Here is a 25,877-nt window from a genome sequence, read left to right on the forward strand (position 1 = left end):
TTATTGATCAGGTAATTTTTTTTCCTTTTCTGGTAGAGGTCCAACAGATGAAGTGCTCCCCTATTCTGGGACACCTGTTTCTGGTAGTTTGGTCAACTTTGTGCTAGGATATTAGTTTTCTTTCAATGTGATAGCATTAGTTTACTTCATTGGGAAGTAAAAGAAGCTTTCAGAAAGATGAAAGAAGACAAGGCCCAGGCCCAAGTGGAGTCTCAATAAAATTGTGGAAGAGCAAAGGAGTCCATGGTTTATCTTGTTTAACCAAGCCGTTTAGCAAGATTATGGGCACAAAGAAAGTGTCAGCTGAATGGAGGAGAATCGTTGTGGCCTTGAGTTACAAAGATAGTGGTGATATTCGGATTTGCCACAACCATGGTGGCATAAAAGTAAAGAGTTATGCGATGGAGTTATGGGGGAGAGTTACTGAAACCTACCTAAGAAAAGTGTAACAAACCCTAAATTATCAACTAGTCTGAAGAAGGAGAAAAAAATAAAAACCATATTGAGAAGAAGTAACCCAGCTGAAGCTTTATTGTATTTTCAATCAGTAGAGTTGAGGTTCAGCCCAATGATAGAAAGTAAATTGAGTAGGAAAGGGAAAGGATGAAATCGGCTAGGACTCTAAGCACTTGTTGCCTTCTTATTACGTTGGTTTGGTTGCCTTCTTATTACGTTGGTTTGGTTGCCAGAGCTATCGTAACCGAATCAGAGGTTTCTCATTCTCTGTTTTGTTTTAAGGATTATTTTACTTGATATATATTTTTTTTCCAACAATTATTTCTGCAATCTTTTTTGAGTGAAGGTTTGATTATTTGGATCCGATGGATTTCTATCGGTTGATTGGGTGCAATGGATCTCTATTGGTTGATTGCTGCTGCTGTTTACTAGACTTCATCAATTTGTGATTTTAAGAGCCATGCTTTGATTCTACCAATGATTCTGCTTACAGTTTGACTGTTATTTTCTGGATTTTATATTGCTTGCAAGGTGATTTATTTTTTCAGCTACTAGTTTTATTTGTTTGTGGTAATTTGTCACTTGTCAATATTTCCCTTGCTGCCCATAGGTGCTTCTCGTTATTATGTACCGGATGAAGACTTCTGTTGCTTTTACTAATAATGTTAACATAACCATCACTGTCTATTAAACCCAAAAGGAGCTCCAACTACTTATTGTGAGCCTCTAAATGCTTATATTATGGCCACAGACAAACTCAAGTACATTACTTCTGATTCTCCTGTTTCTATTGGTGATGATTATTATGCATGGATGAAAGACAGTGCCTTTATTTGGAACTGATATTGCTAGTAATGTAATGTTCCACACTCGAGCCAAGGGTGTCTAGGATGACTTGAAGGATGTCTTTTGTAGGAGAAAATTAGAAAATTATAACATGTATCTATGACCTTTATGAGAAGTTGTTCATGTTCAACAGTTCAATTGACAAATCTCTCTAGGGGTACGCTCTTAACTCCTAAGTTAGAGAAATGTCCCAAGAGCTAAAGAATGAAGCAAGGACAAGCTAGAAGACCTTGCATTTAGACTTAGATGTGTGGCACTTTGTAAACACATGAAAATTGAACTTTATAGTTGACATCTACTTAGTAGTATTCATGATTGAAGGGGACATCATGTCTTTCTTTCCTTCCCGTTTGCTGAATCTCAGGTGCTTATCAGTTCTCTATATTAACTTCAGTTACTCTTTTGGTAATTAATTGTCCACTGGTTCAGATTGGAGGAGCCTTTGCTGAAAATGGGTGTTAATTCACTCTTCCCGGTACAATTAGCTGTGTGGCAAGAGACAGTTGGACCAGGTTCTTTTGAGCGAGATCTTTGTATAAATTCACCAACAGGAAGTGGAAAAACTCTAGCTTATGCTTTGCCAATAGTACAAATGCTTTCAACTCGTAATGTCAAATGCTTACGTGCTTTAGTGGTGCTGCCAACTCGTGATTTGGCGTTGCAGGTGAATAATCTCCCTTCTCTCCAATTTTTATATCGTCTTTTCCGCTTATTCTTGTTAATATTGCTTTCTACCCAGAATGACATTTTCTTGTGCTGTTTGGAGTGAAATAGGATAATAAGACTTGCATTTATAGTTATCACGATGTCTAGGCAACAAGGCGTCTTCTTTTTTTTTTTTTGGGGGGGGGGGGTGGGAAGTTAAATCGAGGTGATGCCAAACATGGCGCCTAAGTGACAAGGCAACAACAGGACACCCAGAACCACCACAGTGCATGTATGCCTAGATGACACTGAGGCAATGCCTTTACAACTATGCTTGCGTTATTGATTTCCATTTAGTTTGAAAGGCTTTAGTAATATTTTGAGTATTTATTCTATCTTTTTTCCATTTTAATGTGGAAGAGCACTTTCATTTTAGAAGTCCCAATGTATTATGTCTTAATATTACATGCTCTTGAAGGATAATTATCTTAATTTATTGTTGTTGTATGTCGACAGCTCATTTTTGTTATGTTTTGATGAAAGCAAAATCTTAATCTCCTGTATCACACTGCTTAGCTATTATTAGATTCCTCTGGACAGCCTGATGTGTGGCATTACATGTGTTGGTCCATTTGATAGAAGACCCCGTGTTTATCATATTTTTTGTTTTTATATTTGGACACTTCCTATTTTTGGGAAATTTTATTATGTGATTCATTTTATTTGGGATTGACAGTGGGGAAATCTTAACTTTCATGCTATCACTTTGCCTGGCGATGGTTAGACTACCCCTGACAGCCTGCTTGTAGCATCGCATGGGTGGGTCCATGTGATAGAAGACCCTGCTTCTATTCAACTAGTAAAATTTAGGTGTAAAATTTGGGAAGTTGCTCAAAATTTTTGAGACTTAATTCTGTATTTCTTTTGTTTCACTTGTCTTGTTGATGTAAACCCAGTTTTAGGGTTGGTAATGGGGTTTTCCTAAAACTGAGGGCTGCCCAGAATCTTCCAGCAAAGAAAACTAAAATTCTAAGAGGTTTAGGGTTGGGTTTTGTGTTCAAAAGGGTGTGAAGGTCTAGGAAGGTTCGGCCAAGTGTAGAATGAAAGGGGAGGCGATTTTAGAACCTGAAATCTTGCTGTATTATGAAGTCCAGACCCGAGTTGTTTCCCCATAGTCTGAAAAATAGGGTTTGGGTGGTTTGGCTAGGGGGAAGAAGGGCGTACTTGCTGTTGTTTTATTTCATAACTTGTTATTAGGGTCTGGAATGTAGGATATGGGCTGAATTGAAGTAGGTTAGGGTTTCAGCAGTTTGAAATTAATTTGCTGAAAATTCAGAGCAGGAGAATGAAGGGCAGGAATTTCTTCGAAGTTAGAACTAGGGAAACAAGGTTTAATTGGGGGAATACCAGTAAGGCTATGGCCTAGGTGTAGGTGTGATCCTAGGGAGAGAGGAAGGGAGGTTAACGGGGTTGGGGAAAAGGGAGCTACAATGGGTGCGGTTTTAAAGCTGCTGCAGGGGAGAAGAGGGGGTAGGGGAGTCATGGGGTTAGGGGAGAGGTGGGGGAGGGGCAAGGGGCTGTTGCAGGAAGTAGAGGGAAGGGGAACAAGGGTGCTGTTGGGGTTGGGGAAGGGCTGAGAGGGTCTGCGATGAGGGGGGGGGGTGTTCCTAGAACTTACATAAGGAAGAAAAGGGGGTGGGGGAAGGCTGCTGGCATGGTTTGAGAACTCGGCGATATTTCATTTTTCTAAGAAGGTGAGAGGAGATCTCTTGCGAGATCTCGGAGTTCCCACAAGTTGCTCGAGATCTTGCCATATCTCGCCAGACTGCTCGCCATATCTCTCTATATCTTGTCGGAACTCTCAACGTTCGCCCAATTTCTTGCGGATTTCAGCCGGATTTTCATTTGCAACTACCCTTAACAAAACTACAACACCAAAGAAAGATCAATCAAGCCTATTTCAAGTAGATCTTCAACCACGGAGGACAACGATGTAACTTGGCAACACGGAGTCCCTACGGATCCATGGGGCTAGAGGATCACATACAACTACTGCGACAAAGCCCTCAATGGAGGCAAACACTAGTTCAAGCAACACTTGGTTGGTGGCTATTGTGATACACTCATGTGCCTTGCTTCCCTAATCTTGTGAGGGAATATGTGGTAGATCACCCACCCTATGGAGTTGAAGGCTGATGTGTTCGGTATATGACGTGATTGTGGTCATGGTGCTGCTCGAGTTGGTGGACTTGGTGCTGTAGCTGGTGGTCAAGCTGATGTTGGAGTTGGTGGTGGAGCTAGGGCTTGATTGAATTTTTATCTCATTCAATGCTTATGAACTTATGAGTTCTGACTTATATAGAACTTCTAATGGCTATATAGTTTTATTTTTCTATCCTCAAGACTCATTGTGATACTCATATGGACGGAATTTTAATGATATTTAAGTTATTTGATGTATTTGATACACTTGCTTTTCATTTATGTCTTAAAGGTTCTATATTTCATGTTGTATAACCTTGCTTTCCCTAATCCTGCAGCATTTCTATTTCAAACTTAGGGTTGACTTAGAAACCTACTTAGGATTTTTCTCACAAATCTAAGGCCACCAGTGTGTTTAGAAAGCTTAAATTAGTTTGAGCCCAACTGAGACCCTAAAACCCCCGGAGATGGCCCCCAATCAAAATTCTCATATCTTGACCGAGATCTTGACTCTCGGTTTTCTAGGTTGGCGAGATTGGTGGCGAGAGCGAGTTCTCTAACCATGGCTGCGGCCTGCGGGTGAGAGAGTAGGTGGGAGAAGGGGGCGGGGGCTGCTGGACTTACTTGTTTTACTGCTGTATCTCTTGAAGAAGATTGCTTGACTGACTGTAAGTGCTGGAATGTGGAAGAAGGAACTGAAGTTGATGAGAGATGTGCTGATCCTTGAACACATTCTTACTCAACCATGGCCCACTCAACTAGGAAACCATTATCCTTTACTCAAACAATTTTAATTCAATAATCAAACTTAAGGAATTACAATGAACAATTGGCTTATTTATAGCCTTCTAAAAGACCCGTTAACACTAACTGGGATTCCTGAACAATATAGGATTCAACCACATAATCTAGACTCTTGAATTGGAATCTAATAAAGATACATGTTGAACATAGAAGTTCAAGTTATCTCAAACACTAATAAGCACATGCCTGAGATATATTTTAATGAAAACTCTAATGGCACATGTGCTAGGGTTTAAAATAAGCAAGGACTCAATAACTAACTCAAAACAAACTCTAATCAAAAGAACCCTCCTAAAACATAGGAACCTTCTTTGTAAAAGAGTCTTATCTCATCCACAACTTAACCAACTCAAACACAACTCAAACTGCACTTCCTAACTGACTGAAACTCTTCAGAAAATAAAGTGTAAGTTCTGAAAATAAAAACCAGCCACTGAGTTAGGGCTAAAGTGACCAAAATACCCCTCCTAGAGGGTTGGCCAGCTTGCTTGGGTGAGCCTTGGGGCCCACTTTATGGTTCAGCCGCGGGGGGGGGGGGTGTTTGTCTTGTGTTCACATCACTTGTTGTGGCACCTAATTTGAACTTCACTTTCTATTTCAATTTGGGCCTTATATTGTGCTTAATGAGATGAGTGCAACCTGCCTTTGAACTCCCACATGACAGGTCATGATCCCTTAAGAATCATTTAGATAGTGATAGTTAAATAGTGTCAGTTGAGGACACCTGGTATTTTGTGCATTCTGAACTTCTGAAGCCACCTGGTAGTTTCTGAGTTTCATAGACTCCTTTGATGTAACCTAGTCCTGGTGATATAAAGAGGTAGATTTGAATCCTCTTATGTTTTTCTTTTTCTTTTCCTTTTTTCCCCCCTTCGTTTTATGATGGTCAGGAGTTTGTTACTTATCTTGTTAATGGTCAAACCTTAAGAGTTATATATTTACCTGTTTTGATGGTCAGGAGTTTGTTACTTATCTTGTTAATAGTCAAGCCTTAAGAGTTATATCTTTACCTGTTTTAATTAACTAATGGATTTGAGATAAGATGTTATCCTTCAATTTTTTTTGTTGGTCCAGGTCAAGGAAGTTTTTGCTTCTATTGCACCCTCAGTTGGCTTGTCTGTAGGTTTGGCAGTTGGACAATCTTCTATAGAAGATGAAATTGCAGAGCTTATGAAGAGGCCAAAGCTTGAGTTGCCTAACTGTTATGATCCTGAAGATCTTCAGATAAAACCGCAATGTTCAGTGGATATTTTGGTGGCAACCCCTGGGAGGCTGATGGACCATATCAACTCCACAAAGGGTTTTACTCTTGAGCATCTTACTTTTCTTGTAAGTAGCTGGTCGTGATACTCTGGTAGCTTTTATTATTGTCCCAGAGTAGACTTTTCTTCTGTGGTTTTGGTGGTGTTAGCAGCGTTCGAGACTGAAGTTGTGAATCAAATTTATTTTCATCATTATTTCCACTTAGCAGAGCCATATCTGTTGTTAAGCCACTGTGGATAGCCCTGGAATATTAATTGAAGGGACAAATTCCAATAATGTCTAACCTGCAGTATGTTTCTCCTCCTGGTATTGAGATGATCCTTGTAACTTTGTGGCATACTCATAGATTGACCAGTTCCTATTTGCAAGGTTGCAATTTCTTAACCACCGCATTTGTACTCCTGTTAAACAGTTTAGCACCATGAGGTCCTGAATCACAAGGGGATTTTACTTCTTGGTGTCAATAAGGTGGTCTGTGGACTTTTGTTGCTCCCGATGGTGCTTTTGGACTAATAGATTTCCTGTTATGTTGAATCTATTGTCTGGTTAGAGCACAACCACTCTAAATATTTATTGGGGGTTCACTGCTTTAAGATAAATCATGCTATTTCAATAATGGTTTTGGCTTTATCGTGACTTTTTATAATCTACATCCGAGTTTGGACTTTTCTTAACCTCACAGAAAAATATTCTTGATTATGTTCCACTATTTACTTTTGTGTGACCCCATGTTGGAAAAGATTTTGTAAAATTATGGGATTCTGATTATAAAATGGTAATATATATATATATATATAATATGAAGGGTTGTGGAAATATTCTATATCCACTAAATCTGTTATGCTCTATTAAATTGGAGCTTTACCTTTGATCCATTTCTTGATCGAGATCAATGTAATTATTTTTGCTGTATGTGCTAGGAGCATACCCGAATCAGACTTTACATCCAAACTACATGATTACTTAATTTTTTTAACTTAAATCTTATGGTCCAACCTCATGGCTTCAGAGTCTGATTAGGTGCAGTGATTATGCACCTTTCCTACGTCTCTCATGTGACGGTAAAATTGGATACTGAAGAATGATGGGTTTGTGTGTTAAAATAAATTAATTGGATCTTCTACTCATTCTATAATGCATAGAGCCATCTTTGTATCTGCTGGGTTTTGTTTTAACAATTTCTAATGAAGCAATTCTGAAACTACCAGGTAGTTGATGAAACAGATCGATTGCTTAGAGAGGCGTATCAATCCTGGCTGCCTACTGTACTTCAGTTAACACGCTCAAACGATGACCTTCTGTTTCCCAGTGCCAGATCATTTACTCCAGCACTTGGTCCCTTGATGACTATAAGAAGATCGTGAGTTTGCAGCTCCTGTTGTTTGCTTGTGTAATTATTTATTTTTGTTTATGCAGCAAGATAATAATTTCATAAAAGGAGCAAATTAGATATACAGAAAAGCTTAAAGTGAGGGCAAGCACATGCACTTGGTTTAGGAAACTAGGAGCCATCCGGCGGAATGTTAGCCCCAAGTATCTCCTCAACTGCAAACCATGATGTTGTTGAAATCATTAAGAATTGAACATCAAGTCACCAAGATACTAGGTCTGTCCGTCCAGTTGATGAGGAACTGATGTTACCCTGCTCGAGTGGACATGATCTTCTTTGTATGAAATCTCTTTTGCATGTTTACCAAAATTTAAGTTGACTTGGCCTTGAATTAGGAATTGATCCATGAGAAATGATAATGGCAGGTTTGGGTGTGATATTAATTGCTGATGTCTGGTGAAGGCCGCACACTGAAATATTTCGTGGAACTGCAGAATTTCAATCAAAACCTTCCAACATGTGGTTTCAAGGCCCAATGGGAAAAATTAGGCATTGAACTTCTTCTAGGATACCCTATTTTACACCATCTAAACATAGGGGAATCCTAGATTGTAGAAAGCACACGTAGAATGGTAGTTTTACATTGGAGCCTAGTTCAGTAGTTTTACAACTTTGAATCTTGTTGAGAACTTTTACAAATGAAGCAATTGTCTCTTCCAATCTGTTTCATCACTGGCCAGCACATGCTCCACCTTGGATGGGAGTGATTTGGTAAAATTCACAAAAAACCTAGCTTCTACCAACCTTTGAATTGAAACCAGTCAACCCAACAAAACTGTCATTCATTTCGTTCAAAGCTGTACATTCTAGATTGAAGGTCTGTATTGTCTCAAGCAGAATCAGACATATTATACAAAATTTTCCCTTGACAATGAAATTTTGACCAAAAAATTCACTTTCTAATTATTGCATGGAGTTTGTGAAACCGAGAGAAAAGTTTCACTGAATTTTGGCAAAATGGATATGATTCAGGTTCGAGGAGCTAAAAGATTCTTGGATAGGCCTAGAATGACTAGGTAGTGGTGGGGACACTTGCATAGACTGTCATGTAGTCCTAAGATTGGTTATAGGCCTACTAGGAGCCAATTGGTAGGATCCTAGGAACTAGTAAGCTAGGTAAGGTCAAAAGAATGTGTCGGTTTACTTGACGGTGCTAGGGTACTAGGGTAAGGTAATTGTTAAGTTTTAGTCAAGTAGATCATGGAGAAGTTATTAATGAAGGTTTAAGGTTTCACAGAAGTGTTATGAATGCTGGTTTTTTTTTTGGACATTTAGCAAATTAGGATTGGAGTTTCAGGCTTGAAAAGGGAATCTCTTTTTTAACTTGGGGTTGGAGGTTGAATTTGGGGATGGGGCATGGTTGCATGTTGATATTGGCTATAATTGATCCAAATTTAAGAGATGTTAGATGGCTGGTAAGGGCTGAGAAGGAAATTAGGGTTCTTGCTTGAGGTTAGAAATGGGGAATCTAGTTTTAAATGGAGGGAGTAGACTGGGTTGATGAGGAAGGGCTGTTGGCTGAATTCAAATGGCTCCTAATGGTGAAATAAAGCTGCGAGGACTTGGGAAAGTTTTGGATTAGAGGAAGCATGAGGTTAGGAATGTTTTAAACCTTCTACTATTGCAAGAATGCCTTGAACAACAGCTTGAATGGTTGAACATGTGATGCAGATCCAGCACTGAATTCGCCTATTGTTGTTGGAAGTCAACCTAGGGTAGATAGATATTTTGTTGGCCCTTGGTTTTGATAGGTTTGTGTGGTCATTGGCCTGTTCTATGGGCCCAGAAGCTTATGTCTAAGTCAAGTATGAAAATAGGTGAGTTAAATAGTTTAATTCGTCTAATCATGTAAATTCTGTTTAACTTAAGTTGTGAGGGCAGAATAGTCTTTTTCCTATTTTTTATTTCAGTTCTAAGTGTTCTAATCTAAGTCAATTAGTTTCTATTTCAAGTTGGTTTATTTGAGTTAGAGTTCAATTAGGAGTTCAAATTGGATTAGAACTCCAATATATTATGTATAAATGAGCCCCTCCACTAGATAGAAGGCATCCGATATGATTAATAGAGCTTATGCGTTGTTACTGCAATTGTGTTTGGAAGGTCAAGATTGAAGAACATTTGAGGTTTATGGTAAAGTCAAGCTAGATCCTTGCTATGGCTGAATTAACAGCCTACTAACTCCATCCCAATTGAATCCAAAGCTTTGCAAGGCGGCCGTGTCTAGGTATCTGGCAGCTTACGTTCTATTGCTTTTCTCATATTGCCCCTTCTTTATTTTTTATTTTTATTTTTCTTGAGTTCTTTCTTAGTTTTTGAACGTTTCAAGAGGCCCAAAATTCAAGGTCAATTCTACACTAATTTAACTGTTAGATTTTCCCCCACACTTTAGGTACATTATTCCCCCAACCCAATTACCTTAGATCTTAATTTGACCCCATTCTGATCATCCAATATCAAGATATAGCTATTTTCTTGAATTTTCCCTCATAACAAAAATCTTCATATCTTTTAATTTCACCATGCAAACCTAACCAAACTTGGGGGATCATATCCCTATATTGTTACCTGCATTCTCTCCAAGTTGCAACCTGTTCTGACACCTATAGACCCTAGTTTCCCATCTTAAGGAACTTACCCGATATCTCCCATGGGATGGGCTAATAGTATGCTTGAAAAATCTTCATATCTTTTAATTTCACCGTGCAAACCTAACCAAACTTGGGGGATCATATCCCTATATTGTTACCTGCATTCTCTCCAAGTTGCAACTTGCAACCTGTTCTGACACCTATAGACCCTAGTTTCCCATCTTAAGGAACTTACCCGATATCTCCCATGGGATGGGCTAATAGTATGCTTGATGCTCTAAATATCATTTAAGAATTAAGAGTATGTGATTTCTAACCTCATAGCCATAGCTTAACCATTGTCCCCTAGAAAAAGCTATCCACCCCTTATTAGTTGGTTCTCTTAAAAGATATCGGAAGAATTGGCCCCTCATTCAACTGAGACTCTTATCAACATCTTCTTGAGAGGTGCAAAAGAGAAGAAGCAACTATATTTACTACTCAAACATTAGAAGAATGGTTCCTATTGATGATGGGCCGGGGAAAAAGATTGTGATGCCAACAGTTCAACTCAACCCTGTTGAAGAAGGCTGAATAGGTCAATGTGAGGTTGTCTTGAGGTTTTTTTTGCTAGTCTGCTTGAGTCTTGCATGTGCCGTAGTTGCAACTAAATCTTTATTCATCAGACATTCTTCTAATCAGCGAAGACCTGTTCTTTATGGAATTCTGCTTATTCTTGAGGTCTTCTTTGATTTATAATGTATCTTTTTGTCCTTGTTGCAACCATTGGTTAATGTACATTATTAGTCATGAGGACAACATCTTAGTGATTATCTTATCCTGTTAACGTATTGATTCTACTATTTGGTTATTTTGGTTATCTATCTCAAGCTTGGAATGTCGATACATACATGCTCTCTCTCTCTCTCTCTCTCTCTCTCTCTCTCTCTCTCTATTTATATATAATTAATGATTTGACCAATTTATCGCTTATCAGTTGAGTGATTTTAAGAGACATTTCACTTCGTATCATATTGTATATCAGATATGTCCCTGTGGGTGCAAAATTTTATGGATATGGTCAAAATACTTGTGGAAATGGTAAATTTTAAACATAAAATATACAGCCAATAAATGGTCGGTCTAACATACATAAACACTTGATTGAAGATATTATATAGGTAAGTGTGTTAATGTAAAGTTGTTGTTAGCGATCAAATTATGAAGTTACTTGCATATGTTAGTATTTCTAATACCATGAAGAGTGTTGGGGAGGTTTAAAGCCATAGGTTGATTCATTTTTGTGACAAGTGTAAGAACAGTGGGGGGACAAAGTAATGAATTCCCAATTATAGTTGGGTTATATCAAGGATCAACTTTAAGCCCATATCTATTTGCACTTATAATAGATGAATTAATCAAAGACATTCAAGATGAGGTTCCTTGGTGTATGCTTTTTGCTGATGATATTGTGCTGATAGATGAGACTCAAATAGGGATTAATACCAAGTTAGAATCATCGAGAGCAACTTTGGAATTAAGAGGTTTTAAACTAAGTGGAACAAATACATAATATCTAATTTGTAACTTTAGTTATGATCGGTCAGAAAATGAGGTGGTTAAACTTGAAGATAAGGAGATTCTTCAGAGTGATTGTTTTAAGTACCTTGGTTCAATCATAAATAAAAGAGCTAATATAGAGGATGATGTTTTCCAAAGAATCAAAATAGGGTGGATGAAGTGGAGAGGTGCGTCCGAGGTCTTGTCTGATTGACGTATCCCACTAAAGCTTAAAGGAAAATTCTGTAAGAGCGCCGTTTGACTAGTTATGATGTACAGTGCAGAGTGTTAGGCTATTAAAAAGAATCATGTAGATAAACTCAATGTTTCTGAGGATTGCTAAGATGGATGAGTGGAAAAACTCGGAAGGATAAGATAAGGAATGATCATATAAGAGTTGGCCTGGGAGTTGCTCTTATAAGTGATAAGCTACGAGAAAGTTGTGTGAGGTGGCATGACCACGTTCAATGGAGGCCTATAAATGCCCATGTACGGAGAAGTGATATAATCAAAATTGAAGGAACTAGGAGAGCTAGGGGCAGACCTAAGATAACCTTAAGAGAAGTGGTGAGAAAGGATATGCATAGCTTATGCCTTGTATTTAGGATGACCTCAAACATAATTGATTGGAGGGCAAGAATCCATGTAGCCGACCCCATTTAGTTGGGAAAAGGCTTATTGTTGTTGTTGTTTGTTTCTGTGTTATGTTTGCTTTCCATTAGGGGTTCTTTTAACTTAAGGTGGTTGTTATCAAAAAATGTGGTTCCGTACATGTATTGTGTTTCTAAAACCATGAAAGAGTGTTGGGGAAGTTCAAAGGCATACGTAGATTCATCTTTATGTCTCTATGTTCCTTTTGCTTTTCATCGGGGATTCTTGATCATACTTGTTAAACAAACAACCCCTAAACAGTTTTCTAACTAACAAGTAACAACACCTTTAACTTTCAATTTATTTGCGTCTCATTATTCTTATAATTAAAAGCAAGCAAGGTATGCTTCTTTAGGTGTATGTTTTGTTATGGTTGATGGACCCTTCAATTTTTGTTATCTGACGATGCATTGAATGGAAACATTGAAACATATTGTATTACCTACTAATTAAATGGTTTACAAGTTTGATAAGTTTCCCATCTCATAGTGATGGTAAGTGCTTTATGACCAACCTGTGGTGGGCAATGGTGGATCGATGTGAGGATCCCTTACAAAGATAGCCTTTGTAAAATTTTAACCCGGAGTGAATAAACAAAATGAATGACTTATTAGTTTAATCCAGTCCATGTGGGAAGCTCCAACAAATTTTTAGAAATGAGCAAGAAAAGGCTTAGAAATTGAATTTTTGGCACCACAGGAAGCTGGTATTCCATTTCCGTTGAATTTTATGAGAAGCATAACCTAAAAACTGGGATTTTAAGTTATGATTAATACATGCCAATACATATTGGTGCATCTCGGTATATATCAGTGCATATCAATACATGCTGATACATGGTGATATGAGTTGGTGCATATCATTTTGTTCTTAAGTTTTCAAATTTTTTTTGAAATTGCTCCATATCAACGTGGAGTGGCCAATACATGTCTGTTATACAGTATAGTTGATGTAACCAGCCCTGGACAGCCCCTAAAGAGGGCCCAAGCCCATGTGAGAGCAAGAGCCAACCTAGGGGGGCCGAAATAGACCAGGGGCAAATTGGTCTTTTACCAACCCTTGGTTTGAGTCATATTTAGCTGGATCAAGTTCAGCTTTAATTCTGAAATTTAATTTTGTTTTTTATATCTATTTTTGGAGTCCTAGTTGATGAGTAAAATTAGGTATTTGTTTGTTAGTAATGAGTTGTTAGCTGGTTTGAATAGGATTCGTTATCTTTAAAAGTGGTTTCAAGTTGGTCGAGTCCTATAATAGTTAGTATTTGTTTACGTGGATCCCAATTAGTTAGGAATTCCTTTTTAGAGTATATTTTGGTTTTGAAGGCTATAAATAGCCTAATCTTTTAATATAAGAGTCAGTTTGCTGATTATTGAATGAATTTAACTGAAGTTTGGCTTTGAAAAAGTCATGGGAACCTCCTTGGTGACCTGCGGCTGGATGATGTGCTCCTCTCTCTCAATCAAGATTTCAATCTACTTCTCCAAGCATTCAAAGACAATTTCTAGCAAGCTCTCCCATTCACAAGTAAGTTAAGAAGTCTCCTAACCGCTTCTCTTGCAGTTCCAGCCCCCCCCCCCCCCCCCCCAAAAAAAAAAAAAAAAAAAAAAAAAGAAGCCTGCAGCCCTTCCCCTTTTATTCTTCTTCCTTGTGACATAGCCTCCCACCCATCTCTATTACCCCTTAATCCCCAGCCCCTATGGACCCTCTCTACTCTCCCCTAAACCCTAGAACCTTTTCCTATTAGTGACTGCTCTTGCCATATAATTCTGGAAATTTTCTGCAACTCTTCTTCTTCAATCGAATTTTACAGAATTTTTCAAAACCCTAATTAACCTAATTCAGTCCCTAGCACTCCAACTCCAGTCTTCGTTTGGACCTAGAACCCTCCCTAAACCCTTTGGTTCTGCCTTTCCCCCTTGTTGGACCTTCCTAGGCTAACCCTAAGGCCTAGGGAATTTACCTAAAACCCTAGACCTAGGTTACAACAATAGTTTCAATTTTTAAAATTCATTTTAAAAAAAATGCCTTTATTGCAATGTATCTTGTTCTATTGCATCCTTAATGTGACCTGGGTCTAGGGTTAAGGGTAATTAGGTAGATTCCCTAGACTTAGGGTTAGCCCAGGAAAGTCCAGCAAAGAGGAATGTCTGAACCTAAGGGTTTTTGGGTAGTTCTAAGGCTCCAACCATTGCTGGACTTGAGGTTAAGGTCTGAATTTGGTTGACTTTAGGATTTGAAAATTCTGCTGAAAATCCTGAGGAAGAAGATGAGTTGCAGAAATTTTCAGATTGGCGTAAATAGGATGGATTGGTTAAATACTGATAGGAAGAAGCTTTGGGCAACTCTAGGGAGGATTGGATGGGGTCTAAAGGTGCTGGGGATCAAGGTAGAGCAGGGAGGGGGTATGCTGTAATGCAGGTAAGAAGAAGAGAATGGGGAATGCACAGTGGTTAGCGAGGGGGTAGGGTTTGGGCTGAACTGCAGGGGGAAGGATGGGGGGAATGTTGCCATGACTAAGGGAGGTGGGGAGGGGTTAGGGGACCTCTGTACTTGTAACTGGGAGAGTTTGCTGGAACTTGTAGTTGGAAGGCTTGAAGAAGAAGATGGAGACATCAAACTGAAGAAGCAAGTGAATACAACCCAGCCGCAGGTCACCCGAAGGCTCCCACAACTTTTCTTAAGCCAAAACTCAAATCCATCGTTATTCAACACAAAACTGTCCATTACGTCAAACGACTAGGCTATTTATAGCCTTGAATCCCCAAATTGATTAAACTTGACCCTTAGGTTAACAAATACTTAATAAAATAGGATTCAACTCTTAATTTCAGAATAAAACTAATTTAAAACCACTTTAAGAACCCTATCCTAGCCAACTAACAACCCAACAACTAAAAACAAGCAACTGACTTACTTACCAAACTAGGACTTAAAATAAAATAAAAAGGACAGAGTCGAACTCTAGAATTTTAGCAGGACTTGACCCAACTAAATACGACTCGAACCAGAGGGTGGAAAATGACCAATTTGCCCCTGATTTGGTTCGGCTCTCCTGGGTTGGCTCCTACTTCTGCATGGGCTTGGGCCTCTTTTGACTCTTTTGAGGTTGAGCTGGTTACATCAATACCACTGCATTGGCTGATATAATGGATACATAAGTTACACTATGGAGTTTTAAAATTATAAAGATGTATCAGTATGTATCCTTTTGGTATCTGCAATACCAATATGTATTGACATGAATCCTCTCGTCTCTCCTGAAAAACCTAGAGGCCAACTAAAGCTAGGTTCCTAACTACAATCCACTAGCAAATATTATCTAGATTGCAACTTCAAATTAAGACTTGAATAAAATTAAATATTTCTAACTACTGGTCTCATGTACTAACGTCACCCCCCCTTCTTGTCTCCCTCCCCACCCCCCTCCAAAAAAAAAAGAAGCCATTATTACCCCCACTTAATGGGGTAATAAGTTAAGCATGTTAAATTAATAATCCCAAAAATGAAAAGCCTAATGCCTATAGATTCCAATTGACCCATTTGGAGAGTCTTAACTGCATCACTTAGGACTAGTAACAATTGTGGGTTTGAATAGAGTTGATTAGTGAAAAAGATCTGTGTAGCCAACTGCATTTAGTTTGGACAAGGATGAGTTGTAGGCTTTGTTGGAACCTTTTATTCAAACCACCCACCCCCCCCCCCAAAAAAAAAAAAAAAAAAAAGAGAAAGAAAATAGAATAGAAAAAGAAGTAGAAGAATATATTGGAATTTTGTATTAGGATTGTTCTCATTTTTTATTTGTTTTGCAGCTAACACTCCAAATTTGCACTCAATTTCATATCATTTAAGATAATTAGGATTTTTTTTTTTGGGGTGGGAAGACAACCAAAGAAATTGAATTCAAATGCACATGAAACCATGCAATGAGTATAGATTTGAGAAATAACCGCCCAGAGCAGTTATAGTATGGGGGTGGTAGGGAAGATTACATTAAGGAGGCTTGAACCCAAGGCCTCTTGGTTGGTGGGTTTTTTTTTTTTGGTACAAAGGCGCTTTTTATATATAGGGATAGGGATATTACATATGCCGCCGGTAGGAGTTGAACCCTGACCTCCCCACTAAGAAGTCAGGTTCCTAACCATCCTACTACTCCTCCATTGGTGGGTTCTTGTACAGCATAACAATACTAACTGCTCTGGGCGGTTAATTCTCAATTCTATACTCATTGCATGGTTTCATGTGCATTTGAATTCAATTTCTTTAGTTGTTCCCCCACCCCCCAAAAAAAAAAAAAATCCTAATTATCCTAAATGATATTTTTTATCCTTGTATAAGTTGTTTGAAGCTGAACTCTACTTGTACTAATTTTTTCACCTTAAACCTGTGTTAACTTTGTTAAATACTATTTTCTTTTGCAGTGCTGTTCATAGGGGTTTTAGGGGCAAACCTGGCCCAAGACTTGCGAAATTGATTCTGTCTGCTACCTTAACCCAAGATCCCAGCAAGCTTACTCAGCTCGAACTGCATCACCCTTTGCTGTTGACAACTGGACCTCGGCGTTACAAGCTTCCTGAAAAGCTAGAATCTTACAGGATGGTATGTGATTGTGCTTCTATAAATTATGTTGCTCCTATTGGTTAGACCATGTCAGATGGCCTTAGGTTTAACCTTTTAAAGAGGAAAGAAACAAAAATTGTGGCTCTCTGCTTTTCAATGTGCTCCAAGACCTAACAATATATCTTTCAACATTGCATGTAACATTTCAGAGTTGAATGCTGGCAACCATCATAGAACCATTAAATTTTTTCTTAAGGGGTTGAGGTACTTGTCAAACCATAAGAGTAGCTAAACAAGTATAATGATAATAACAATGAAATTCACAATTACGGGCGATGCCTAGGCAATAAGGTGCTTCCTGAGGCTGAAGGAGACCGGTTAGCTTTTTTTCCAAGGCACCCAAGCCTAAAACCTGATGACATTGCCACCCAATTTTTTAAATTTCAACTTCTCTCTTTGTATGTGCCTACATTCTTATGCCTCCTTATCTATATTTAACCTCTATGAACCCGCATTAAATACTATATATTTACAATTATAAGACGAAAGATGTGTAAGGCACTTGCGTTACCTAGGCATTAAGGTGGTTCGTGGCTTGCTCGGGAATCAGGACGACTATGCTTGCAGCCATGAGGTGTCTAGGTGCCCCTAGGTGGCAAGGTAGCGCTGACGCCCAAGGCAATGGCACCGAGAAGCAAGTTATGAAGAAAGCCTATCTTGATTTGAAAATAAACCTAGAACATGAAACATACCTTTGCATCATTTGCACCATTACAACTATATATACTACTCAAAAATTAGAAGAATGGTTCCTATTGAGGATGGGTCGAAGAAAAAGATTGTGATGCCAACAGTTTAACTCAACCCTGTCGAAGAAGGCTGAATAGGTCAATTTGAGGTTGTCTTGAGGTTTTTTTTGCCTGTGTTTCTGAGTCTTGCATGTGCCATAGTTGCGACTAAATCTGAATTCATCAAATATTCTTCTAATCAGTGAAGACCTGTTCTTTATGGAATTCTGCTTATTCTTGAGGTCTTCTTTAACTTCTAATGTATCTTTTTGTCCCTGTTCCAACCATGGTCAATGTACATCATTAGTCATGAGGACAACATCTTAGTGATTATCTTCTCCTATTAACATATTGATTCTACTATTTGGTCCTTCCCTAAGCTATGCTTGGTTATTTTGAGTATCCATCTCATACACCACAATTTTTGTTGATGCCCATGGTGGTTATAAAATCTAAACAATCCCAAGATCTGTAACGAGTACTAGGTAGAGAGAAGAATAAAGAATAATTGGAGAACAGGGTTGGGGAATAAAATCTGTTTGTTCTACCATAGCAGCAAACACATATTTATAATAAACTGAAATAGAATTACAAAAGGAAATATAACTCAAATATAACTCTTAACTAATTAGCCTAAAGCTTAGTAGTAAACTCACATAGATTAGGACATTGATAACCAAAACTTAAACCAATAAGGAAATCAGTCCCTCTATCTTGTTACATCATATTATTTCTCATTATCTCTAAAACTCCCCCTCAAGCTGAAGTGTATACAGAGAAAGCTATGACTGGGACAAATAAGAATAAACTTGAAAGGCAGCACTAGTCTTGAACCGTGTTGCAATTAGACACTAACAAGCTCAAATCAGCACCCCAATCAACTAGTTTAAATCCATATCTTTGCAGCAACCAATGAGAACATCAAACACCTTTCCTAATGAAGGTCTCAATGTGTAGCATGTAGCGACATTAGAAAAGTCCATCAAATGTAGCACCTAACAGATACAAAAATGTTACACCAAATGTAACACCCTAATGGGTTTGTAAAAGTCCATAAGCTCCAATGCGTGAACAAAAAATTGCATGGCTTCGTAAAAGTCCATAAGCTCCCATGCGTGCACAAAAAATCTCATGAATTGCAACTCCCATGGCTGCACAAAAATTCCATAAAAGTGTACCTTCAGTGGCTACACAAAAGCCTATGCCAGGGAAGGCACCCCAACAATCAGACTCATTCTTTAGTCCATAAAATCTAAGAAAAGTTTCTTATAGTAGACATGTTCAATCTCCCCCTCATGTGTATCATTACATATGATCAAAAGCAACTAATAATCACCTCAAATGAGGAATACCTCAATAAATTTCATGACAAAAGATGCCATAAATAAACCCCCAATGTGTCTTTGATCATCCTCACACAGCGACTAAAATCCCAAAAGGATGTGATGTCCATCAAGTTTAGATAATGGCATGAATATAATTAGGAGAACTAAAAAAAGAAACACAAATGAAAGGCAAATGGTAAACTTAGTAAAAAGGAAACCTAACTAAATAACCATGAATGACTTAAATTTGGGGAATAAAAAATGAAAATAAGACAAAATAATGGATAAAAAGGATAAAATAAAGCTGAATGTGAAATAAATTAAAATGGAACAAATCCTAATTAGATGTCCAACCAAATCAGTGAGGAAACACCTAATAGAGCATATCTAGGAACCGAAGAAAAAATGGAAGTCACGAATCGAGAAAAAAGAAACTATAAATCGGAAAAAGTTAGGAATGGGGGGGGGGGGAGGAAGGAAAAAAAAGGAAGCTTGAAATTGGAGAATGGGAAATTAGAAACAGAAATAGTAAGTGCTTCCATCTCTATTGTGAACCAGAGTGGAAAACTTGAAGAAATAAGGATCTCCATCGTGAATTTATCCAGGAGGATAAAATAAAATCTACAACTTCACTTTTTATTAAATGAGAAGATAAAATCCATCTTTAATCTATGAATCTGGAAACAACCATCTTCTACCCAAGGCTCAATCGATGGTAGAAATCCAGCAACTAGGGTCTTCAAGCATCGATCAAAGAAAAAGCGGGTCCTTCAACAGAAATGAACTGTACAATCACAACTTCTAGCGAACCAAAAAATCAAGAGAAAAAGGTGCAGCAGATCAGCTTCAATCCTCACAACAGTAAGGAGAATTTTGGATCATTCTTCAGGTCTGAACTGTCCAACAACAAAGCAGCTTAACTAAACTACGGCTGCAAAATAGATGCAACATCAGCAACCATTATCAAAGAACTTTAGAAATCAAACCACTGAACCAGATCAACTAATGGCTATCACATCATCTGGTGGGTTCAACAGCAAGTTGAGAAGATGCAAAGGATCCTCTTAAAATAAGATTGAGAACCAAGGTCATATTCAATATACAGCAGTAGCAATATGTGACGCTAGTGGTTCTGTAACCTCCGCTGGAAAATGATTACGCAATAAATTAATAATAAGGCATCACCATGTATAATCTTCATATTTAGTCTAAATCGGAAAGGAGAAAACTACTCTCAAACTGACAACTGGTTATGGCTCTGATACCTAGTAAACCATCCTTAGATTTGTAACAAGTACTAGGTAGAGAGAAGAAGAAAGAGAGATTGAGGGAAAAAGAAGACAAAATAATTGGAGAACAGGGCTGGCAATAGAATCTGTATGTTCTATTGTACCAGCAAGCACATATTTCATTATTTATAATAAACTGAAATAAAATTACAAAAAGAAATATAACTCAAATGTAACTCTTCAACTCTTACCTAGTGAGGCCTAAAGCTGAGTAGAAAACTCACTTAGATTGGGACACTAATAACCAAAACTTAAACCAATATGGAAACCATGCTAGGGGGACTCCCCCTATTGTGTTACATCAATGTATCTCTCATTATCTCTAACATGAAACACTTGAGAACATCTACTTTTAGTCTCAATCAACTTAATTGTAGTTAGTTTTATTATTTAATCCTTGTCTTAATTCTAAGTCTTGCACTTTTCCTAATAGGTCACAGTGGACAAAATATTTAGGAACCATAGGAGGTCAGCTGGTTTTCTTGGTTTTGATTTAGGAGTTCTTGGTAGGATGTTTCTTTTAGTAGAAAATTTTTCCTCCTACTATCAGAGTGGAGCTCAGAGATTAAAACATTGAGCTTTCCATTTTGTTTCTAATTTAAGGTGTTTTAGTGGTTTGGATGCAGGGAATTTTAAGCCTTCCTTGTCCCATGGAGGTATTAATTGTTTTATCAATGATTTCTCAATGTCATGGATAGTCTGGTTGACAAGTCTGATATATGTTTGTAGAACTTTTTGTGTATTCTGAGGGGAAGAGTGATGTATCCCAGGAATAATGGGCTAGATATAGGATCTTTTATTAAGAACTAGCAGGCTCTCGAGGACTTAAACCCTGCATTTCTAGGTTTGGAACTCAATGCATAGCAGCTAACTTGCACCAAAATGCACTAAAAACCCTATGCCTAGGATTAGTTTGACTTCTCAACCTTGGAGCTATTTAGGGGAGGGTCTAGGATTAAGTATGGGGTAGTTCTGTTTTTGTTGTTCTGTAAATTCAGAATTAATCCTGTCAGTCTAGGGTGTAGAAAATATGTCTCTTAGTTGGATTAGGACTCTTGAGGTGTTGGCTAGAACTAGGGTTTGGATGGGGAGGTAGAGGAGGTGTAGGAGAAGGTAATCCCAAGGGGGTTAATGGGTTGGTTGAGTGGTTAGAGAGGTATGACAGTTTTAGATGAAGTTAGGTTTTAGGGTTTCTAGAGGTAGTGAATTGCAGAAATTCTGAAACTAATGGAATGAAAGCCCATTGATAAAGACGGAATTATGGATGAGACTAGGGGAGGGGTGTGATCCTATTAGTAGAGTGGGAAGGAAATAGGGTAGGGAATTCTAGGGGTTTATGGAGGGGAGGGGTGCTGTTGTGCCACAGGGATGAAGGAGGGGTGGAGTAGTTTGCGTAAGGGTTGGGGAAGGGTAATTGGGTAGGGGATGAAGGAGGATGGTGGTTACTTGTTTGTGGTTGAAGAACCTTGAACAACCTTCTGAAATTGAGGGACTCCAAGGCTGCGCAAGCTTTGAAGAAGGTGGACAAAATAAAAAAATTGCAGAATTTGTTTGAGAACTCCAAAACCCAGATCGTGGGCTCTCGTCCTCAATTCCAAGTCTTCCATCAATTCTTGTTATAAAATTCATCATATCTACTTTGTTACATGGTGTGTGTGTGTGTGTGTGGGGTGGGGTTATTTATAGCCTTGTTACATTGAAGGAAACTAGCTCGGACTCAACAAACGAAATCTACTTGGACGCAACCAAGGGAGCCTATTTGGATTAGAATTCCCTTGTACAATTAGACTTAATCACTTAACTTTTAAACTAGGAAAATGACTCTTAAGTAAGTGTTCCTAAAGAAATACAACTTGCAAAATATGATATCAACTTTAAGAAGGAATCCTACTTAAGAATTGGATTCCAACTAGGATTCCTACTCAGATAAGGATTCTAACCAACTGACCAACTGAAAAACAAAGAGTAGATCCTTGCTTCTAAAATTATTCTGTATTTTTCTAGAGCATTTTGGAGCCCCAAAGGAGGTGGGGGAAATTACCAAATTACCCTTCATGGGGTTCTGCTACCCCTTGGGTGGCCAACAGGGGCCTGTTTTGGGCTTAAATTTTGAGGGACCCTATAGTTGCAATGCTGGTTACATCAAAGACTTTTCCCATCTCAGTTGTTTATAATTACATACCTTGCAAAGGAGATATTAGAAGGAAAATGCCAGATGAGTGCAGCAGAAGGTCCCATTTTACAAGAATAATGGTTGCATTCAAAGTTGAAGTAGAGGAAAATTAATGACCCAAACTCTGAAGTTATGGGAGAGGGTTATTGTCTTATTGAAGCCCACTTGGGGGGGGGGGGAAGAAACTGCTATTTTCGGGAACCTTGTTTTATGATAGGGAGATCCATGATGGAAGCTATTATCTTTACTTAGAGGAGGTTCATACAAAAATTTAGAAGTATCTCCTTAGGGTTTTTATTGACCTAAATAAAGGATATGATTAAATCCCTCAAATTAATCTGGCATATATTCTTGAGAAGAGTTTAATGTCCATACTTGGACATAGTTAAAGACATGTATGATGTAAGTAATTTATATATAAAAAAAATAATAAAAAAAATTAGAATTTTTTTTTTGGGGGGGGGGGGGTTTGTCAAGGTAGTGGGTTCCATAAATGATTAAATTGAAGACACTTAGTATGAGGTTTTTGGTAATGCTTTCGTTGATGATATATATTTTTGGACAAGACAAAAGAATGGAATAACAAGAAGTTGGAGTTGTGAAGATTAACCTTGGAATCAAAAGATTGTTAGATAATTATAACAAAGATAGTGTGGATGGTGCAGTGCTTTAGTTATACTGCAATGATTATTGATCTGATGAACATTAATGTGAGAGACATTCCTCAGTGACAATTTGAACTATCTAGGTTCAATCATAAACAAAAAGAAGTGATATAGAGGATGAGTTTTCGGATAGAATTAAAGTAAGATGGATGAAATGGATGTCTTGTCAAAATGTTGTATGATTGGTGGTTCCTTTAATGCTTAGAGGAAAGTTTTATTGGACTGCCATACAACTGGCTATGATGTATAGTACAGACTGCTGGGCAGTATGTGAATGTCAAAAGGATGAATTAGGTGTAGTAGGATAAGTAAGTTGAGGTCGATGTGTGGCAAAGCTAGGAATGTTAAAGTAAGGAATGACCATCTTAGAGCTGATATGGAATCAGCTTTTATAGACATTAAGCAATGAAAAAGTCATTTGAGGTGGCATAACTATGTAAAGCGGAGGCCATGCGATGCTGCTGTAAGAAGTGGTTTGATTTGGATTAAATGTGCTAAGGCAGGCCTAAAACTTACCATAGGAGAGGTGGTGAGGAAAGACATGCATAGGTTAGGGCCTGAATTATTTATGACTCCAAATAGAACTGAATGGAGAAGAAGGATCCATGGAGCCAGACCCACTTTGTTGGGATTAGGTTATCATGGTGTTGCTGCTGTTGCAAAGAACATAAGCCTGGGGTAACAAGTCATTGGAATGACTAAATGCATTAAACTTGGGGAATCTGGATTTATCCATCAAGGAACTGTGAATAAGCCATAGCCTGTAAGTCATCTCAGATTTCATTTGTGGCTCGGACAATAGATTGGAAGAGCAATAAGCTTACTTCTATGGCTTACCCTTTCTCAACATTGTAATATTGGTTATGTGAATAAAATAAATGTAATGTTTCATTCCTCTCTTTCATATAGAAAGGATTTTTATGTTCCTATATTATAACAGTGTCCTGTTTATTCTTCATTTGTACAGATTTGTTCATCAAAGCTCAAACCCCTATATTTGTTTGCCCTTCTTCAAGAATTGAAAGGCGAGAAGTGTATTGTTTTCACAAAATCTGTGGAGTCAACTCATAGACTGAGCACCTTATTGAATTTATTTGATGGCTTGCAATTTAAGATCAAGGAGTATTCTGGTCTTCAGCGTCAGTCTTTACGAAGGTTAGTAGATCTAAAAGCCAGAAATCTGTATTGTGGGCTGCTAATACTGAAGTCAATTACTTTTTAGGGCATGCTATAGGGGTCTACAGCTGGGCTGCTCTGAACCTAATCAACCTGTGCAGACCTATGTAGCATATAGGCATGGAATCATCAACATACATGAATTTGATAGAATTGTTACATACACAAGAAGTCAACAAAATACAATGACCAACCAGATCAAGTGATGGTGTCTAACATATATTAAGTTGAAGCCCATATATCATGTATACATATGCATTTTTTCAAAATACATAATTTAAAAAATATAGTTTTTAAAATCAGAAAAAATAGTAGCAATGAAAAAAAAAAAAAGTTTAACAACATACCATCATAGATCATAGTCCTAGGCTAAACATATATTAATTTCAAGGCAATACAAGATCAAAGGCGTGGACCAAAAAAAAAAGAAAATTAAAAAAAGAAGGGAAGTTTGGAACTGTTGGTTATGGCTCATGCTATTCTATTGAGGCCAGATTTTCATTTATAGCTATTGTGGCTTAAGAGGTGTTTGGAGGCAAAAAATGAGCAAAAGAGGAGTTTGAAGGCAAATGAGTTATGGAAATTAGGTGAAAATGGGATAGAAATCAACAAAAACCAAGGAAAAATAAGTTGGAGTGTTGAAACTTGTGAAATTTCAGTCGAAACCTGCAAAATTTAAGTCGAAATCTATGAAATTTCAGTCAAAACCTATGATTTCGACGAAATCTTGATGTTTTGTTTCGATTTCCAAAATGCAATGATTTCGGTCGAAATTTCAACCATTTTGCTCGAAATTTATTCCATGAGTTTCGAGAGAATTTTGTTCCATAGTATTTAGGCAGTTCAAAATTGGTTACACTGGAATAATTCATGGATTTAAGAAAAAATATATAAAAACACTACTATATTCTATATATGGTTGTCCAGTTTTCCCCTTTAGGATGTCATTCTAAATAACATTAAAAAGTAGTCATCTTAGTATATGGCTGCCAAATTGGGAGTTAACTCTAAAGATCGTTTAAAAATGGTCCATCTCAATGGTCAATAAACTGCAATGGCTTTCGACTCAATGAAAATTATATACTTGTTGCATAAAATATAGGATTAATTTACTCAATCATTTTGACTGGATTAAAATTACTAAATGGTGAGTTTTTATCGCAGCAAGACGTTGAGGGCATTCAGGGAAGGAGAAATACAGGTACTTATTTCTTCAGATGCAATGACTCGTGGGATGGATGTTGAAGGGGTGAGAAGTGTCATTAATTATGACATGCCCATGTATATTAAGACATACATTCATAGGGCTGGAAGGACTGCAAGAGCTGGTCAGACTGGACGTTGCTTCACATTACTGCTTAGAGGCGAGGTATGTCATTTTAATCTTACCCAAGTTATGCTTCATACATAGGTGCTAAAAGTTGTTAAAAATCTACTATTCTGATCATGCACATGCCTATGAAGTTAGACTAGCAATTTGGTTTCTAAGTTTTTGACCACCCATATTTTTATGAAAGCCT

At 37.8% G+C, this 25,877-nt stretch overlaps 1 protein-coding gene across 1 annotated transcript in view; it reads left to right on the top strand.

The window, feature by feature from the left end:
• RH1 (RNA helicase 1) overlaps nucleotides 1-25,877 on the top strand; it is a 46,211-nt gene that overhangs the window by 5,574 nt on the left and 14,760 nt on the right. Inside the window, exons 3-8 of the mRNA XM_089140802.1 lie at nucleotides 1,732-1,966; nucleotides 6,028-6,282; nucleotides 7,425-7,576; nucleotides 16,803-16,980; nucleotides 24,149-24,336; nucleotides 25,522-25,726. Coding sequence (XP_088996928.1) covers nucleotides 1,732-1,966; nucleotides 6,028-6,282; nucleotides 7,425-7,576; nucleotides 16,803-16,980; nucleotides 24,149-24,336; nucleotides 25,522-25,726 — 1,213 coding nt within the window. The remainder of the gene's footprint in view (nucleotides 1-1,731; nucleotides 1,967-6,027; nucleotides 6,283-7,424; nucleotides 7,577-16,802; nucleotides 16,981-24,148; nucleotides 24,337-25,521; nucleotides 25,727-25,877) is intronic.

The sequence above is a fragment of the Hakea prostrata genome, chromosome 11 (genome assembly GCF_041222555.1).
Source record: "Hakea prostrata isolate BN-2017 chromosome 11, UWA_Hpros_2, whole genome shotgun sequence".
Lineage (NCBI taxonomy): Eukaryota > Viridiplantae > Streptophyta > Magnoliopsida > Proteales > Proteaceae > Hakea > Hakea prostrata.